General features: G+C 39.1%; 1 protein-coding gene across 1 annotated transcript in view; it reads left to right on the top strand.

The window, feature by feature from the left end:
• Auh (AU RNA binding methylglutaconyl-CoA hydratase) overlaps positions 1-14,712 on the top strand; it is a 136,660-nt gene that overhangs the window by 67,511 nt on the left and 54,437 nt on the right. Inside the window, exons 5-6 of the mRNA XM_048340342.1 lie at positions 1,432-1,524; positions 3,401-3,457. Coding sequence (XP_048196299.1) covers positions 1,432-1,524; positions 3,401-3,457 — 150 coding nt within the window. The remainder of the gene's footprint in view (positions 1-1,431; positions 1,525-3,400; positions 3,458-14,712) is intronic.

The raw sequence follows: 14,712 nt of genomic DNA, 5'->3' as shown, positions 1-14,712 counted from the left end.
GTTCCATTTCACTTAGGAGTTTGAGAACCACCCAGGCTAACTTACTGGTTTTAACACTTGTCTTATTTTCATGAAAAATCCACTAGATAAGATTTGTTCCATTAAACTAATTGGTCCTGTCTTTTCAAATTCTTGCCTCCCCTTAATGTTCACACAGGTCCACAATGGTGATTTGTGGTTGGTGTTAAAGTCCACTCCCTACTCTTCTGGGGTTGTTCTGCTTTGGGTGGCAGTTGCCTGCCTGTGTTACTTGCCAGCCTTGGTAGATTCCATTATGTGTGAATGAGTAGCACTCAAGTGTACTTGAGTGGATATATAGCTCTTAAAAGAAGTTTGGGGAAATTTAGAATTCCCTAAGTAAATTAGAATACCTGTACAATAGAAGAGAGCGATCTGGATGCTGATACTTTATAAAAATCCGTGTTTTGTTTTTATATTAGGATTAGCTTCATATTCTGTAGTCAGAATTAATAAAAAGCATTCCAGTGGGCTGGGGATATGGCCTAGTGGCAAGAGTGCCTGCCTCGGATACACGAGGCCCTAGGTTCGATTCCCTAGCACCACATATACAGAAAACGGCCAGAAGTGGTGCTGTGGCTCAAGTGGCAGAGTGCTAGCCTTGAGCGGGAAGAAGCCAGGGACAGTGCTCAGGCCCTGAGTCCAAGGCCCAGGACTGGCAAAAAAAAAAAAAAAAAAAAAAAAAAGCATTCCATTTCACAGGATATCTAATATAACCAATCATTTTAGAATGAGTTATAAAAATGAAATCTGCACATTGTAATGTACAAACATCTTGTTAAAATAATCAACTCAGTCTAGCAAGTCTCGTTTGGAGTTGTGTGATTAGATATTTTCACCTGCAGTGTTTCTGGCAGGTACTCAGAGGTTGTGTCCCAGAAGGAGTGGTGTGGTGGTGCTCATTCAGAGTGCTCCTTGTTGGTTCTTGTTAAGTGGTGAAGCTAATGGGCCTGGGCCTCAGAGACCAATGCTACTTCCCTCTAAGCAGATGTAACATCTCTTTCTTGGAGTGAGTGCCATTTTAACACCAAAGTACCCCATAGGAAGTCAGGAGTTTTACAATTATGCACAGATAGTTTCAACTTGAGATTTAGATGAACCAAGATCACATAAAAGACTTTAAGATCTAAGATTATGCAGTCAGAACTGTGAGCCCATTAACCCAATAAAAATTTTTCAAGAAAGTAATTCATTAATTTGGGAAGTTAAAAAATACTGGTTGCACATTTATGTTATGGACTACTTCTTAATCATTAATAAAGTTTTTGTAAACTGCTTACTTTTTTTTAAAGGTCAAAGGGTTTGAACATTTGCATATAATATTTAAAAATATGCTCATATTAAATCGTCTAAAGTGAACTCCATAGTAAGATAATGATCTAAGTGAAGACAAGTAACATTTTTCTATTTCAGCTAATCTGCCGGTGCCAACGATTGCAGCAATAGATGGACTTGCTTTAGGTGGTGGTCTTGAACTGGCTCTAGCATGTGATATACGAGTAGCAGGTGAGATTCCTATCCAGAACATAATTTTTTAAAGTGGGGAGTGGGGATGTAGCTATTTCTTAAACCTAAAATGTGTGAGACCCTAAGTTTGATCTCCAATACTAAATTAATGCATAGGTTAGTTTTCACATAATTACAAGTATTTTGTTTTGCTGTCTGTTGTTGTACATAACATTTTTTAAAAACTTGACATATTGGGGTTTAATTAGTGCCTTTGAAACTCCCACTTAAAGAGAAGTTTTTTTAAGCTTGGGAGTCTGAGATTCACAAGATTGATTCACGAGATTGAGGCTAACCTGGGCTGAAACCATGCCTGGAAAAAAAAAAAAAAACACCAAACAAACAAGAAAAAGAGAAGAGAAAAGGGAAGGAGAGGGGAGGAAAAGAAAGAGGAGGAAGATTTTTGTTGTTCAGTCTTGGGAGTGGTAGCATACAATATTTGGGCCAGATAATTGAGTTGGAACCTTAGGTCCTGTCCTTTAGAGGTCTCCTTCTCTGTAAAATGGGGGGAATAATGACAATGGCTATGAGCACTTAACCCATGGAGTTAATCTATGGATGTGCTTTAGTCCAAGCACTTGTAATGACTTGAAGCTCCAATAATAATGACTTGATGATTCCTTTGAAGTTCACATACTTCCTGAATGTTTTTCTGAGTATGTACTCACTACTTTCTGGGTTTGACTAGGTACCTCATGTACAGTTGATGTGTATTCGCTCCTTTGGTGTGCCTTGAAACCCCAGGATCATGGTATACCTTGGGGTACAGAAAGAAGTTAGTACAGATATAGGAGAGACCAAAACAAATGATTGAGCTGAGAGTTGAATCCAGGTGATCTGGCATCAAAGCCCATATTTCTGTTATCCCACTAGAGCCAATTCATGTAGTGATTTTCCATGCCATTATTCTGGACATAGTATTGCATAAAATCTAGTACTGTCTATTCTTTGGGCCACAGCACCATGAACCCAGTGAGGCAGACAGCATATCATTGTCACTGTTTTTCCTGTGGTTCTCACGTCATTTCCCAAATCAGTGCAATTCAGCCTTTAATAATTTGATGTGAATCATGTCTTAGGAGTTGTAGTTTCTTGTCCATGTATACTTTTACCTCCTTTCTACCCTGTTTTAGTGCCTTGTTTTCTTGTGATAAAATCACTAGACATTTGTGGTAAAATCACTAGATATGGTTTACTTGCTTTTCTTTCTGTTGCTAGGATCTAGTAGATTTTAAATTAAAAAGCTAAAGTACACATAATTTATCTTGAAAAAAAATTCATGGAATGAGGAGGATGTGAGTAGTGTACATACAGGTAGACATGCAAGTGAAGAAGTAATCAAGATGTTGTAAGGTGTCCTTATAAACAGACATGAAAGAAGACTGTATAGCTGTGAGAACAGTAAAAATACTTATCTCAAGTAGCAGGACTTGGCCCAAGAAGTTGCCATAGCTGGTATCATATATTAAGCTGTTGGATCGGGGGACTACTTTGGCAGTGAAAGAATTCATGCTTGTCAGGCAAATCCCTCTCCCAGTCCTGAATATTTAATAGAATCTAAGCTGTCAAACATGAGTTGGCAGTGTCAGGTCTAATAATGCAGTTACAACTCTGCTCTTTCACCATCAAAAAATGAAGTCACTGCTGAACATTTTTTTAATGGAAAATGTTATGTTTTTCCTTATGGGTGTCATTTAGAATGTTTACATATTTCCTTAACTCAGTATCTTTTGAAGTGATCTTTAAAAAGTTGTGACATCAGTTTGAGTAGTAAACAGAATATTTTTTGGTGTATCATGTTTTACTGATCTTTTCAAGTTGTCATATTTGAATGTGTTGATATGGATATTACTTTGTTTTCTTTATTTCTTTTTAGCTTCTTCTGCAAAAATGGGCCTGGTTGAAACAAAGCTGGCGATTATTCCTGGTGGAGGTAGGAATAGTTCATCCATCGCAATACTTTTGATTTGTTCACAGATAGACAGTATGGTGCAAGAGCATGAAATGGGAAAGGCAACATACTGGGGGAAGAGACTAATGTTGCTTTGTTGTTTTAACAAAGTCTCTATTCAAAACCCACTCTTATTTATATTATGTAGATGATATAGATGGTAGTTTTGCCCACCATTGCTTTCTTTTTCTACCATCTCCTGTGCTTTTCTGTATTTCTTCTTAAATTTTAAATTATTGATAGTCCACATTGTTTGCTTCTATTTTCTAAAAGGATTATGCAGCTCTTCTGTAACTTGTTTGTGCATTTAAATGTGTACATCTGCAACTGGGAGCTTCATGCACACAGACTGAGTAGAGCAGTAGACAAGGCTTCTGTTTAGCAGCTTTGTGTTACTGCGGCAAGTATTTTAAACAGCTTAAAAGAAGGAAAGGTTTATTTTGTTCACAGTTTCAGAGGTTTCAGTCCATGATTCATTGACTTTGTTGCTTTTAGGCCTCTGGTGAGGTAGAACCACTTGGCAGGAAAATGTAGAGGAACTGTTCACCTCATGGCAGCAGGAAATATATAGCGAGGGAGGAAGGGGCCAATGTCCCCAGTATCCCCTTTGCGTACCAGTGGTTTGTCTCTCGTAGGCCCTAACCCCTGAAGGTTCCTCCACTTTCCAATAGTGCCAGAGCCTAGGGACTAAACCTTCAGTACATGGGCCTTTTGGAGATACTCTAGATCTAAACTCTAGCAGTACCCAGGCTTCTGGCTGCCTTTCGTGTTCCTATACAGCAGAGCATAGGTTGGATTTAGTGGGTAGCTTGAATTTAAAGCTTACAAGGTGTTCTTTATTTTGTTTCTAGAAAAGAGAGGTAAATTGAATAGCATCTTCTTTGAAGACTCATTAAGAGAGCTCATGTTCAACACTAACAATGGAATATTGCATTCCCCCGAAGAAGTCTACATTTTTGTGGCAATTTTGTTTCAGATCATTTGGAGATAATTGCCAGTTTTTGAGGTTATACTTTTTAAAAGTGGACTTTACTTAAGAACTAACACATTCTAGTAATCTTTCTATGTAATTTAATTTGTACATATATATGACAATCTACTAGTATATAAATCAGGTAATTAACAATGTAAAGATTAAAGATAGTGAATAAATAGGGCAGACATGTTTATGTATGAATAGTTAAAACCATAACTATAAGAGTGTGTATTCTGATTAGAGTAGGTAGAAATTAAACATAAGTTACAGTGAAATACAGTGAAAAGCTGCTCAGGTCAACATCTGAGGTTATTCTATTTTGGTAATCTATGAAAATAGTGTTCTTATAGGCCAAAAGCATATAATACCTGCTGTTCTGCCATCTCTACCTATTTCACAGTGACTAATGAAAGAAGGACTAATAAGAATGGACTTACTTGAAGAGAATTAGCAGAAAATTAATATGTGAAATTAAACTAAGTTGGGAAAAGTAGATATGATATGTTTCTGAGTATGTTTTTGGTGTGGTGCTAGAGATTAAATCCAGAGCCTTGTGAATCCTAGGCATATGCTGTACTACTGAACTCTGTCTCAACATTAAAATTTTTTTTAGAAGTTAGCTTTTACTAAGATTAGAATATAACTAAACCTAGAAAGATAGTCGCTGTAGTATTTTGAAGGCTGTGCGTCCCTCCTTGCCCCAAGAAACATCAACCTGGAACCTGTCCTGTGACTTTGTTGGGGAAAAATCAGCAGACAGTTAAAAGTTCTAGAGAAAAAAGTCCTCTGGGTTATCTAAGTGAGCCTTAAATCTAATGACAAAGTGTCCTTGGAGGTTGGGGGTGGTAATGGGGGGAGGACAGACAGAAACAGAAGAGACAATCTCTGGAATACAGAGGGGAGTAATCCATGCGCAGGCCAGGTTGTGTCAAGGCTGGCCTACAGCTGCCAGAAGCTAGGAGAGAGGCCTGGGATCCATGCTTCCTCAGAGCCTCCAGGAGCAACTAGCCCTGCAGACACCTCCATGCCAGGTTTCTGCCTTCCCAAACTGTGAGAGATTACATTTCTGTTGTTCAAACTATTGAGTGTGTAGTAATTTGTTACAGTACCTTAGGAAATTGATGTAGTGACTTTTTAATGTGTTTTATGACAGTGTTTTCAACTAGAGTTAGATGACAGATCAGGATAGAAAGAAGATGGACTTGTGAGTTAGATTGTGCATGTGTGAATGTGGGGTGTTTTGTGTTAAGAACACCAGAGTGATAGAAGGCTGTCTGAGTATACTGTTTGGTTTAATTGAGGGGTGGGGAATCTCCTTTAACCACCATCTCATCAATCCCTCCACGAAACACTAATTTACTCATTCCTCCTTTCTTCCCTCCCTTCTCTTCCTCTTTCCTCCCATTCTGTTTCTCTTCACTTCCTCACACTTTCTTTCCCTTTTTATTTCTTCCTTTCTTCTAGCATGATCTTGCTGTATAGTAGAGGCAGGCCTCAAACTCTTGGTCTTCTGGAACTTATTAGTCTCCTGAATGCTAGGATCACAGGCACACCCCACCATGCCCAGATCCAAGCACTAATTTCTGTTAAGAATAAGCAATGTACTGTATTGAAGTTTGCACGTTCTGGACTCTGAATAGTATTCTCCCATGGTTTGGGTTTAGGGTAAAAGTTTTTCTAAGAGTGTTAAATGGATGATACTATATGTTGCATTTGGCAGTTCTTTGTGCAGCACTTCATTATGTGACACTTAATATTCGGCTGTCCCATTTTTGGTGATGATAATTTGAATCCCTTGTTTAAAGTAGTGACTCACTGCAGCCATATTTTTAGCATTCTGTTACTACCCTGACAGAAATGGGGGTGGAAAGAAGGAGAGAGTATGAGAATATATTGGAGTACCCAGATTCTAGAGAACCAGAAAAAGAGCCACCTCCAGTGTTGTCTGTTTTTCATCTCTCTAGTGTGATGGCTGAGCACGTCACTGAACATCCTTGTAGGCTGTATTTAGCAATCAGGCGGTTTCTTGGCATGTTTTCCAGGAACTCTGAAGCAATGATGAATTTTAAATCCCTATGAATGCATGTTGGTAGTCTTGAACACAATCTTGAGTTTGGAAACTTTCTTTATAACCTGTACTGAAATTATCCTAGAATTTACATCAGAATCTGAGCTTATCTTTTGAATATCCTCAGGGGTGACTCATCTTTATTTTGTGAGGGTGAATTTGACTTTCATAAATAGCAAAAGATCTTTCTGTGCCAAATCTGATGAATAAGGTCATAGTGCTTTAAGAGGGAGGAATAACAAAAAGATGACTGATTTCTTAAGAGGCTTATGTAATGTGAAAACTTGTTACCAGTGCTGTGCACAGCAGGCTGTAGTGCTGCTTTAGTGCAGTGCCTCCTGAGGTGACTTCCAGAAACTGTTGGGTTGGGCACCTTTCTGTAAACTAGCATATGTAAAATCTCATTTCATTATATACTGACATGTGGCACACTGACCACTTGCTTGCACCTTATTAAGTGCTCTGGGCGCTGCTTGTTGACTTCCCACTGTGTGGGGGACTGTTTTGGTAGTTGCTGTGGAGGAAACAGATATTTGTAGGACTCAGCATTGCTCCCTGAGAATTGATTTTCTTACATGTGGTGGGAGAGATTAAATGTGACCGTATTGTAACTGCTCGATTTTGGTAAAGTTTGTAATCAAACAGAAATAAGGCAATTTTAAAACTAGGATTCTTGAGTTTAGAGAAAATAGCATGGATTCAGTCAGGCACCATGAAGGAAGAGTTGATACATCTTAGTTTGCTAGGCCAGTAGAATAGGCTCTGTTCCCCTTGTGTGCACATTCTGTACTGGGCATACTCATTCACTTACTTTAGTACACTTCTGTTGAATCCTTCCTTGGTATAAACATTGGGGCTTTGAGGGAACAAGGTTTGCTGCCATACACCTTGTCTTCCATCACAGGAACACTGCAGGTGAGGAGTCTGTGTAATGGCTGAAATGGAAAGTGCTATAAAGAAAGAAAGGAGAATGAATCTGATGGGTGGGTGGGTGAGTGGGGGGGGGGTTTCTACTTGAGAATAAGGAGGCTTGAGCAAACCTCACTGAGAATGTTACATTGCCATGGGGACTTAAATGATTTGAGTAAATTAATCAGACAGATTTGAGGAAGAACATAAGAAAAAGTAACATTCTATAAGAAGGGCTTATGTGAGAGAGTGCTTAGAATGTTCACTCAGTCAGAACAGGCACAAGCAGTGGGAACAGGAGGAGAGGAGACTCTCAGCAGCAGGGGAGACGTGGAGTTTCTACAGCCATTGTAAGGACTGCAGCTTTTACCTTGAATGAAAAGGGGACCCACACTGGTGTATCAGCAGAGGTTTGGCATGCTCTTAGCTTTTTAAAGGTTTATGTGATCACTGTGCTAAGAGGAGACTATGGTGGGCTAAGGCTTGAAGCAAGAACTGGACTGGGCTGTTAGTAATGGAGATGGAGGTATGGTCAGGCTCTGGATGGCTTTCAAAGATAGAGTTAAGAGCATCTCTTTATAGGTTGGATGATACAGTCTTGGATCCATTAGTATCAATCAATGTTGCCAAATACAACCATTTCTAGGTCATAATGTGATTTTTTTTTCTTCTTAACCTGTATTTCACCACCTTCTCAGTCTCCCCCTCTCCCTGCTATACACACAAAATAGGGCGTGAACTCTTCAGAGCCAGGGCACTGTCCATGAGCTTTTTTGCTCAAGGCTAAGGCTCTACTACTTTGAGCCACAGCTCCACTTCTAGTTTTAGGTGATTACTTGGAGAGAAGAGTCTCACAGATTTTCCTGCCTGGTTTGGCTTCAAACCTTGATCCTCAGATCTCAGCCTCCTGAGTAGCTAGGATTACAGGCGTGAACCACCAGAAACCAGCTCTTTTTACCTCTTATCTCCTCTTCTTCTTTCTTCTTCTCCTCTTCTAATTATATTTCACAAGCACCACTTTGTAATTGGGTTATTCATTTAAGTTTAATGTGATTATTGACATTATTGTGGTTTATTTCCCATTTTCTCATTTGTCTCCTATTTTTTTCCATCTGATTTTGTGTCATTTTCCTTTTTAGCAATAATTTGGATTGGCTGAATATTTTCTGTGGTTATATATGGTCTTTATTGCTTTATATACTATCACCCTTTTATTTTGCTTGTATACTATTACTCATTTATGTTTTTGGAGGTTTTTTTTTTGCCAGTCTTGGGGCTTGAACTCAGGGTCTGAGCACTGTCCCTGGCTTCTTTTTTGCTCAAGGGTAGCACTTTACCACTTGAGCCACAGCACCATTTCTGGCTTTTTCTATGTATGTGGTGCTGACGAATGGAACCCAGGGCTTCATGTATACAAGGCAAGCACTCTACCACTAAGCCATATTCCCAGCCCCTCATTTATATTTTTAAAAATTATTGTAGGGTATACTCTTTAATTATGTACATCTTTAATTATGACAGACTATCATAAAGTAATAAAAGCATTTCTTAAATGAGAATATTATAGTAAGTCCATCTATTTTTTTCTCTTTGTTTTATTATCGTTATGCATTTGAGTTTCACATATGTCATGCATCCACACTGTATTCTTATTTTGTTAATTGTTCTTAAGAGAAATTTAAGTACTTAGGGAAAGCCTTATGTAGTTATTTCCAGATCTTTTTATTTCTCTATGTAGATCTTTATTTCCTCTGTTATTTCCTTCTTTGCTTCAGTGCAGGTTTTCTGGTGATAAAAAGAAAGCCTTTATTTTACTTCTATATTTGAAAATTTTTGTGTTGGGCATGGCTGCTTTGTTAATTGCAAATGTTTTTTTGATTAGGATTCTGCTCTCTGTTCTCTGCATAGAAAATACAGCTCTCTGCAGCTGTGTGTGCGCGTGTGTGTGCGTGTGTGTGTGTGTGTATGTGTGCGTGCATGTGCGTGCGAGCATGTCCTGTGGCTTGAACACCGGGCCTGGGTGTGAGCCACCCATGCCTACTCTGCAACTGCTTTTAAGACTTCTTTATTTTAGTTCTGAGTGGTTGGAGTTCATTGGGCTTTGGCGTGGTTTTCTTCAGGTTCCTTTTGCTTAGCCTTTATTGAACTCCCTTCAGGTGGATCTTTCCCTGGTCTCTGTACACAACAATGATCAGTAAGTGTTCTGAGGAATGTATGTGGAAGGGTCCTGGAGCTTTCTCTCTGTTCTACACATTCCAGATGACTGGAACTCTTGTTTGTGCTCCTTCTCTTGAAGTGACAGTCTAATGGGTTCAGCTTCATATTCATCTCAAGTCTATAAGGTCAGTCAATTGCAGGGCTTACTACTTGTTTCCTACCTTTCAGCTACCACAAACCTTTCTTGGTTGCCTGGTATCTGGCATTTGACCATTTGGTTCCTCAGGAAGGTAGGTAAATCTCATCTTTTATTTAACCTCTTTTTCTTCCAGTCCTGGGGTTAAAACTCAGGGCCTTGCACTTGTAAGGTAGGTGGTCCTCCTGCCTCCTGCATAGTTGGAATTACAGATGTGAACCACCATGGCTAGCTTATTGGTTGGATTCGAATCTTGCTAGCTTTATGTCTGGGGTGGCCTTGAACTATGATCCTCCTCGCTCTTTATCCTAGCACTCTACCACTTGAGTTACAGCAACACTTCTTGTTTTGGGGTGGTTAGTTGAAGATAAGAGTCTCACAGGGACTTTTCCTCCCAGGCTGGCTTTAGCTGCGATCCTCAGATCTCAGCCTCTTGACTAGCTAGGATTACAGGCATAAGCCACCAGTACCTTAACATATTATTTCTCTTTCTCTCCTTCCTTCTTTCCTTCCTTCCTTCCCTTCTTCCTTACTTTTTTTTGTGCCCAATGAACTCGTGTCTTTATTACTATTTGTAGTCTCATTATTATGAAGACTTGATTGGTTCCCCACTAAATGCTTTTACCTTCAATTCTGTCCTTTGTTGCTTATTTGATGATTCCCGATCCATTTGACCATCTTTTTATTTTCATTTCTTTATTGTCAAAGTGATATACAGAGGGGTTACAGTTTCATACATAAAGCAATGAGTTCGTTTCTTATCCAACTTGTTACTTCTTCCCTCATTTTCCCCCCACTTTCCCCCTCCCTATTTCCCTCTTCCCCCATGAGTTGTACAGTTGGTTTTGTAAGTATTGCTGTTTCATTGGTTTATCTTTTTATCCTTCGTCTCTCGATTTTGGTATTTCCTTTCCCTTCCCTAGTTCCAATACGTATATATACAATATCCAGGGAACTAAAATCAGTTACAGTGATATCAAGGGTAAAACCATGGGAAAGAAGTACACAGAAGGGAATAATTTCACATGGTATGTTGAAAATAACAATGACATACCATTTGTTTCCATAACTTGGAGTTCATTTTGCTTAGCATCATCTTATGTGTTCATATGGACATAGCTATTGAGCTATTGTGGTCTTCTACTAGGACTATCCTAGACATGTACTAATTATTCCCTATGAGGGAAACCATAGAGTCCCTGTTCCTTTGGGTCTGGCTCACTTCACTTAGTATAAATTTTTCCAAGTCCTTCCATTTCTTTACGAATCGGGCAGTGCTGTTCATTCATTCTGATAGAGGCATAGAATTCCACTGTGTATATGTACCACATTTTCTTGATCCATTCATCAACTGAGGGGCATCTGGGTTGGTTCCATATTTTAGCAATGACAAATTGTACTGCAGTGAACGTAGTTGTGCCGGTGGCTTTGGAGTGGTCTTGTTTGTAATCTTTGGGTAGATGCCCAAAAGTGGGGCTGCTGGGTCATAGGGGAGCTCTATGTTTAGCCTTTTGAGGAACCTCCATACTGCTTTCCAGAGTTTGACCATCATTTTTCCAGTCATCTTTTCCCACCCTTTTTTGTTTTCTTTCATTTTGTCTGAGACAAGTGTCTCACCATGTAACCCACTCAGTCTGGCCTTGAGTTCTAGATCCCTCTGCCTCAGCTCTCAGAGTGCTGGGATCTTGGGCATGTACTGCCTGGTCTGACTTAGCCTTTTAGAACTCAGGGACTGGATACTGTCCCTAAGCTTTTTCATTCATAGCTGTTGCTGTATCACTTGAACCACAGCTTCACTTCTGGCTTTTTGGTGATTAATTGGAGGAAGCATCTAAGGGACTTTCCTGCCCTGGGTGGCTTTAAACTTGATCCTCAGATCCCAGCTTCCTGGAGTAGCTAGAATTACAGAAGTAAGCCACTGATACCTGGCTTATTTTCACTTTGGAGTTGCAAAGAAATGTGCCTTACTGATATTATGCAGAGTTTTGTAATATTCTGTGTGCATTTCTTCTAGGTGATCTGTTTTCACATTTCTTTCATGAGGGAACCCACATAGCAACTATGTTTATAGACCAATGTGTTCTATGCTTGTTTCTTGCTCAGTGTCTTCTAAAAGTTATTGTTTTAGAGTCTTATCAGTGTGTATTGTCTTTGATTTTGCTTACATGCTGGTACATACAAGCTCTGCATTTGTTTATATCTATGAAACATAAAGATACTTTTTTCTTTATGTTTTACATTTATTGCTTGTATTTTTTCTGAGATGTAAAGCTGAAATCAGACCTTTAGTCTCCAGGCTCCAATTCTAGGAGTTCCACATGACAGGTCTGAGCACTCACCCCTATGTGCCAAACAAAGAGATGTGGTGAAGAACAGAAAGGAGATTTATTCCATGCTACACATGCTATGGGAAGACAGCACCTCGGTATATCTTCAGCTGTCTTTGGGCTACAGACATGTACTATATGTTTACATAGACCATAGAAGTAAATAGAGAGAGCAAAATGTATGTGTAAATAAGTTCCAGGGGCTGGGAATATGGCCTAGTGGCAAGAGTGCTTGCCTCCTACACATGAAGCTCTTGGTTCCATTCCCCAGCACCACATATATGGAAAACGGCCAGAAGGGGCGCTGTGGCTCAGGTGGCAGAGTGCTAGCCTTGAGCGGGAAGAAGCCAGGGAAGGTGCTCAGGCCCTGAGTCCAAGGCCCAGGAATGGCCAAAAAAAAAAAAAAATAAATAAATAAAATAATAATACGTTCCAGTCATAGGCCTGTTTGGAAGTGGTTGGGAAGGCTGGAAGTTGTCTAACGGCTGATTGTCTCAGGCCTGGTTAGGTAGGCCTTGGTGGTTCTACTCTTGCCTCCTCCTAGGTTTCCAAGATGGCTACAAAAATGACTTTTGGAGAGAATGGCTCAGGACAAAAAACTAGAAACAAAATGGAAACCAGATGTCTAGCTTTTTGTCCTACTTTTAATTAATTTATTTTGCCCCTTAGCAAAAGCAGCTTTTAAGAACCTGTTATAGTTCTGTAACATCAGCCAATGATCTTTGTTCAATTTCTAGTTGAGGCAATAAGATATTGAAAATATTCAAATCAGTAAGTCTTCCTTATTTTTCAAAAATTGAAATTAAAAATAACTGTATGAGAGCAAATAGGAAGCTCATTTTTATATTGGTTCTCTATGCTCTTGTATGGAAAAATTATTTAAAACTTAGTACATGAGACTGTGCTTTAGGAAGCTATTTTAGTGCTAGTCTCAAAGGACATAGTCCTATTCCTTTCCCACCCTAGTGAAACTAGGTCACTGGCTTTGGCACAGGTCCATGCTGTGAGATTTATTTGATCTTCAAGTGTGCTGTCTAGAAATAGTGATGCAATGTCAGCAAGGCCACTTTCATTTTGTACAGTGCTTTGGAATTAATATACTCTTAACCTATGAGTGATTACTTGATTACTAGCATTTCAGAGCCTGAGGAAACTCCTGGATATTGCCACAGTTACCCTTAGATGATGTTAAATGTTTCTGTTAAGCATGGAGGCTTTTTCTGTTGAAGTGGTTGGCATTTTGAACACACACACACACACACCCCACACACACCATATACACATGCAAAATAACCATAAGTCCCTTGGAATATCACCTGTAGAACCTATAATTAGTACCTACAGTTAGGTACTTTGAGATACTATATCAGTTAAGTGTTAAGAAGAGGATAGAGGAAATATGATTTCTTGGAAAACTACTTGACTGCTTAAAGGCTGCTTGGGTCTAACACCTTGCCTTGGAAAGTGACTTGACTCTGTGTTTGTCTCCTAATCTATGTCAGTATTCAAGTGTATTTCATCGGAATATTGTGAGGTTAATGGGAATAAATGCATCTTCAAGATATTGAGAAGGTCGTGTAGATAATTACCATCCATTGTAAGTAGTGATAGAGGTGCTGTTTTAGTGTGTTTTATAGATGCTTTGTTTTCTCTTCGACCATCTTCCCCCTCCTTGCCTACTAAATTGTTTCTCCTATATAGTTAGGAATAATGGAAGGTACGTTTTAGGAATAGCATCATTTTGAATATTTTAAGAGGTAAAAATTTTGTATGATTGGCCAGTAGCTTACCAAAGCATAATCAATAGGAACTTTCCCAAACATTACAGGATAAGGCAGGTTTATGTTTCACCTGATGAAGGATAAAGAGGTTCTTTTAAGCTTCCCAGTTTCCAGTAAAATCCAGGAACTCGATATATCCACATGAAAAAAAAAAAATAACACGGTATCTCACAAAAGGGAGAGTCTGACATGGGCAAGTATTAGCAAGAATTTTTTATGGTAAAACAGAATAAAAGTACAGAGGAGCAGAAAAGAGAGAAAGGAACTTCTTGCTGAAAGTTCAGGAGTAGCAGACGAGCTAAAATATTGGTTTTGCTCTGGTGTGGGGAAATAGGTCATCATGTAGCCGTCTGGCAACCCCTAATTATTAGAAGTGGTTTTGGGTGACCAAGATGGGTGATATTTAATAGAAACATGGAAATTGATCAAACCTACTCCAAACATAGGCACACTTGGTAACTTTAAGGTCCTCCTTGGCCAGACATGCCTTCTAATTCTGTCTACCTGTTAGTAGGAGAGACTACATGCCAAAGGGGAGACAGATGCCAAGATCCCTCCATGTTTCCTTATTCTTATTACTAAATATTTAAAAGGTGCTTGGAGGGGACCTAGTTCCTCTGGTTTTTCCGTTTTTACTTCCTGGTTCTAATGTTTCAGTCTCACACTTTTAATTATTAATTTCAATTTTCCTGTGTTCTCATCTTGCTTGACTCATATGAATTTGGGCTTTTTCTTTGTGATTTATTTTCTCTATAAACTAAAGAATTAAAAGACAAGAAAGTGTGTAAGGTGAACAGTAAGTTTATTTGAAAATGAAAGGAAA

This window comes from Perognathus longimembris, chromosome 1, assembly GCF_023159225.1.
Source record: "Perognathus longimembris pacificus isolate PPM17 chromosome 1, ASM2315922v1, whole genome shotgun sequence".
NCBI lineage: Eukaryota > Metazoa > Chordata > Mammalia > Rodentia > Heteromyidae > Perognathus > Perognathus longimembris.
This window is presented reverse-complemented; position numbering and strand designations above follow the sequence as displayed.